Raw genomic sequence first — 5,585 nt, 5'->3', positions numbered from 1 at the left:
CCTGGATGACTGGATGACCAACCTCTCTCGTATCCTTATTTTTCCCTTATAAAAGATAGGTTGTATCGGGTGACCCAAGATACCCAGACAAAAAGAAATACAACCCAGTTATTAGTCCCAAAAAGCCGTCGGGAAATGCTTTTCCAGGCAGCTCATAATAGTCCCATGGCAGGCCCCTTGGGGGAGGCAAAAACACGTGAACGACTCATGGCCCGATTCTTTTGGCCGGGCATTCACGAGAACATCCGCCGGTGGTGTGCGGGGTGTCATGAATGTCAGCTGGTAAATCCTCTGGCCAGTTCTAAAGCGCCATTGCGTCCATTATTTTTTACAGTGCACTGATAGAGGTCCCCTTCGAGAGAATTGGTATGGACCTCATCGGGCCATTAGAACGTTCAGCACGTGGACATCGTTTTGCATTAGTTCTGGTGGATTATGCAACACAATACCCGGAAGCAGTGCCGCTGCACACCATCTCTGCAAAGAGTGTGGCAGACGCACTGTTTCGAGTCATCTCCCGAGTGGGGATCCCCAAAGAGATTCTCACTGATCAGGGCACGGCGTTTATGTCACGTACGTTAAGCGAACTATACGAACTTCTGGGCATTAAATCGATTCGCACCAGTGTCTATCACCCACAAACGGACGGCTTGGTGGAACGATTTAATCGCACGTTAAAATCCATGGTTCGTAAGTTTGTTAAGGAGGACGCCAAAAATTGGGATAAATGGTTCGAGCCCCTGTTGTTCGCTGTGCGGGAGGTTCCACAAGCCTCCATGGGGTTTTCCCCATTCGAGCTTCTCTATGGTAGTCAGCCCCGCAGGGTGCTTGACGTCATTAGAGAGGCTTGGGAGGAGGGGCCTTCAAACAGCCGTAGTGAAATTCAGTATGTCATGGACCTCCAAGCAAAACTCCACACTCTGGGGCGGCTTTCTATGGAGAATTTGCTTCAGGCTCAGGACCGACAAAGTCGGCTGTACAACAGGGGTACGCGAGCGCGTCAATTTACACCGGGAGAGAAAGTGCTTGTATTACTGCCAACATCTAGTTCTAAATTACTTGCCAAGTGGCAAGGACCTTTTGTGGTTACACGGCGAGTGGGGGATCTTGATTATGAGGTAAAGCGAACGGACCGAGGTAATTCATGTCAAATATATCATCTCAATCTTTTAAAACGTTGGAATGAGGTGACCTCGGTGGAGTTAGCGGTGGCCGTTTTGGCAGAGGAAGATCTCGGACCAGAAGCAGCTGTCAAAACCAATCCGCTCGCTCTGGTCCCCGGGGGAGATCACCTCTCGCCGCTGCAGCTCACCGAGCTAGCCAAGTTGCAAGCGGATTTTGCTGATGTGTTTTCACCCCTGCCCGGTCGCACGAACCTCATACAGCACCACATCGAAACGATCCCCGGGGAAGTGGCGCGCAGCCGCCCCTATCGTTTCCCGGAGCACAAGAAAAAAGTGGTACAGGATGAATTAACGGCCATCCTAGGGTTGGGAGTAATAGAAGAATCGCATAGCGACTGGGCGAGCCCGATTGTTTTAGTGCCTAGAATGGACGGCTCCGTCCGGTTCTGTGTTGATTACAGAAAGGTGAATGCAGTGTCGAAATTCGACGCTTATCCAATGCCCCGAGTTGACGAGCTGCTTGATCGGTTAGGTTCGGCTCGCTTTTATTCGACACTGGATTTAACGAAAGGGTATTGGCAGATCCCCTTGTCGCCATTATCCAAGAAAAAAACAGCCTTCACAACGCCGTTCGGGTTACACCAATTTGTTACTCTTCCGTTCGGGTTGTTCGGGGCTCCCGCCACCTTTCAGCGTCTCATGGACAAGATTCTCCGGCCACATAGCGCGTACGCCGCTGCCTATCTCGACGACATCATTATACACAGTAATGATTGGCAGCGGCATATGGAACATCTGCGCGCGGTCCTGAAGGCCCTGAGGGTGGCTGGACTCACGGCGAACCCGCGGAAGTGTGCAATTGGGCGGTGGAGGTACGGTATCTGGGCTTCCACTTGGGTCATGGGCAGGTGCGTCCCCAAATCGACAAGACGGCGGCGATTGCGGCCTGCCCAAGACCCAAGACCAAAAAGGAGGTGAGACAGGTGCAGGATGAATTAACGGCCATGCTAGGGTTGGGAGTAATAGAAGAATCGCATAGCGACTGGGCGAGCCCGATTGTTTTAGTGCCTAGAATGGACGGCTCCGTCCGGTTCTGTGTTGATTACAGAAAGGTGAATGCAGTGTCGAAATTTGACGCTTATCCAATGCCCCGAGTTGACGAGCTGCTTGATCGGTTAGGTTCGGCTCGCTTTTATTCGACACTGGATTTAACGAAAGGGTATTGGCAGATCCCCTTGTCGCCATTATCCAAGAAAAAAACAGCCTTCACAACGCCGTTCGGGTTACACCAATTTGTTACTCTTCCGTTCGGGTTGTTCGGGGCTCCCGCCACCTTTCAGCGTCTCATGGACAAGATTCTCCGGCCACATAGCGCGTACGCCGCTGCCTATCTCGACGACATCATTATACACAGTAATGATTGGCAGCGGCATATGGAACATCTGCGCGCTGTCCTGAGATCCCTGAGGGTGGCTGGACTCACGGCGAACCCGCGGAAGTGTGCAATTGGGCGTGTGGAGGTACAGTATCTGGGCTTCCATTTGGGTCATGGGCAGGTGCGTCCCCAAATTGACAAGACGGCTGATATTGCGGCTTGCCCAAGTCCCAAGACCAAAAGGGAGGTGAGACAGTTCCTGGGGCTGGCGGGATATTATAGAAGGGGGGCGTGGGAAGGCGAAAGGCTGCAGCGGGAGAAAGGGTTTGGAGACGAGCGGTGATAAGGAGAACAAGCGAATAATGATTAACCCCTGTCTGTAATTCCAGTGATTGGGGGAGAGACGAGAGATAAGCGCCCCGCAGACCTGGGAGAGGAGGCCAGCTGCATCCGAGAGAGAGTCGGAGCAGAGTGCGTGGGTGTGTGTGCAAGACTGTGGAGGCAGAGAGCCGAGCAGCACTTTTTTTTTGTTCTGTTTTGTTTTGGGGGGAGTAAATAAAGAGGTTTACCTGCCACCCCTGACTTCCTCGTCCTTCATCTCAAACGAACTGTATTACAGAGTCGTTCGTTGTAGTTTTTGAAAAGTGATTTCTGTTAAATAAAATATCTCCTTTTGAAGTGGACTTTGAGCTTTGTAACTTTACAGATCTTTTTTATGCTATAACAGCAACATTACAGACTAACTAAAGTTGAAAAAGTGAAAAAGCATAATAGGACCCCTTTAAATTAATGAAAGAATTATGAGTTTCACTTTGTAGTGTATTGTTTAGATTTAATAACTTGAAAAGTAAAGTAAACTTGAAAGTAACTTAGTAGTTAGTAACTAAGTAATCTTGAAAGTAATTAGTAATCTGATTACTTTTTAAATGCAGTAATCAGTAATGTAATCAAATTACAATTTTAAAGAAGTAATTAGTAATTTGTAGTGGATTACTTTTTTGAGTAACTTACCCAAAACCGATGCTTACTGAATAAAAGTATTCATTTCTTTTAACAACAACAAAAAAATCTTACTGACACCAAACTTTTGAAGGGTGGTGTGGCTACTGTTCAAAATAAAGATTGCAGTTGTCAGTCTGAGAAAAACTTCACAGATTTACTAAAAATCATTGCCACACCAGTTGATTAAAGCTCATAGCAAAAAACTGCTCAGAAAAATGAAAGCAACATTTGTACAGTATTTCAGCACAAAAGACACGTGATATTTTGTTATATAATGCCATAACAAACAAGCATTCTTAAAAGTGTCCAAAGTGTATTGGGTCACTGTTGTTGTTGTACTGTAATCCAGTGTAAATAGTACTACAAGCTAAATGTTGTGGCATTCAGATGAAAAAAATTGCAAAACATCTTACCTTGGCCAAGTGTGAATTAATCCACTTTGTGAAAGTTCTTTTCTGCACCGCCTCTTGTTCATCTGCAAAAGACAGAAACACAATAAGTGAGCAGATATGATTTACTCTTCAATATCCAGTGAGATATTACGCTTTCTTCTTCATTCTACTCACAGTCATCATGACTAGCCTGGCTATTTTCTTATATTTGTGAGGATTACTACTGAATACTGTACATTTTCATTACTGTAAGTCTACAGAGCTAGAGAGGAAATATTCACCAGCACAGGAGAGCTGAGAGTCCACACGTGGCATTAGCAAAAACATCAGAAACATGTGCCAATATTCCCATTTTTACATATACTCAGCATAAATAACGTAAATGCAGATTTTACACAGAAGCACACAGATATGCTCATCATTTTCATGTATGTGCAAACCACAAGCTCTCAAGGAGATTATTTAACTAAGAAAATGCAAGAAATGCAAAAGTCACAGGGTGGTTGTTAAAGCATTGCTATGCAGTTAGGACGTTCTGAGCGGTTGCCAGGCTGTCACTATGGATTTGCGTTGCTATGCCATAGCTAGCATGTTTTGAGCAGTTGCCATACTGTTACTTTGGATTTATAAAGATTTGTGTTGCTATGCAGCTATAAAGATGTTCTGAGTGGTTGTTTAGATGTGCTGGGTGGTTACCAGGGTGTTGCTATGCAGGATGTTCTATGTTGTTGCCATGGCAGAGCAAAAAGTGTTCTGGTGGTTGTCAGGGTGTTATATGCTAACATAAAGATATTCTAAATAGTTGTCATGGCACTGCTATGCTAGAATGTACTATGTGGTTGCCAGGGTGTTGCCATGTGGTTCCTAGTGTGTTCTAGGTGGTTGCCAGGATGTTGCTAAGCAGTTGCAATGGAATTCTGTGTGGTTGCTAGGCCTTTGCTATGCAGCCATAAAGATGTTCTGAGTGGTTGTTATGGCATTGCTATGGAGTTGTTAGGATGTTCTATGTGGTTGCCAGGGTGTTACTATGCGGTTTCTAGGATGTTCTGTGTTGTTGTCAAGGCATTGCAAAGGTATTTTGAGTGGATGCCAGGCCGTTCCTTTGCAGTTGCAAAGGTACTCTATATGGTTGCCAGGAATTTTCTATGCAGCCATAAAGATATTCTAAGTGGTTGCTAGGATGTTGTTATGTGGTTGCTAGAATATTCTGTGTGGTTGCAAGGGCAGTGCAAAGTCGCTGCAAAGGTGTTGGAGTGGTTGCCAGGGTGTTGCCATGCAGTTGCAAAAGTGTTCTAAGTGGTTGCCAGGGTGTTGCCATGCAGCCATAAATATGTTCTGAGTGGTTGTCACGGCATTGCTATGAAGATGCTAGATGTTCTGTGTGGATTCCAGGGATTTGCCGTGTAGTTATTAGTGTGTTCTGAATGGCTGCCAGGGTGTTGCTATGTGGTTGCAAAGTTGTTCTAAGTGGTTGCCAGGCCATTGCTACACAGTTCTAAAGATGTTCTGAGTGGTTCCTATGGTGTTGTGGGTGCTGCTAGGTGGCGTCAACCCCAAGTTTCTATAATATTCTACTGATTTTTTAATTGTTTGTAAGGTGAAAAAAGTTTAATACTGAAACTATTTAGTACTGTTCAAATCACCAATCCTAAGTATGAGCAATAGTACTAGAGATGCTTGACTTCACAAACA

At 45.7% G+C, this 5,585-nt stretch overlaps 1 protein-coding gene across 1 annotated transcript in view; it reads right to left on the bottom strand.

The window, feature by feature from the left end:
- Positions 1–5,585, bottom strand: part of LOC107653911 (nesprin-1-like) — a 120,523-nt gene that overhangs the window by 114,095 nt on the left and 843 nt on the right. Inside the window, exon 2 of the mRNA XM_016440777.1 lies at positions 3,915–3,976. Within this exon, the coding sequence (XP_016296263.1) occupies positions 3,915–3,976 (62 nt within the window). The remainder of the gene's footprint in view (positions 1–3,914; positions 3,977–5,585) is intronic.

Source organism: Sinocyclocheilus anshuiensis, unplaced genomic scaffold (genome assembly GCF_001515605.1).
Source record: "Sinocyclocheilus anshuiensis isolate Anshui unplaced genomic scaffold, SAMN03320099.WGS_v1.1 scaffold1561, whole genome shotgun sequence".
Classification (NCBI taxonomy): domain Eukaryota; kingdom Metazoa; phylum Chordata; class Actinopteri; order Cypriniformes; family Cyprinidae; genus Sinocyclocheilus; species Sinocyclocheilus anshuiensis.
This window is presented reverse-complemented; position numbering and strand designations above follow the sequence as displayed.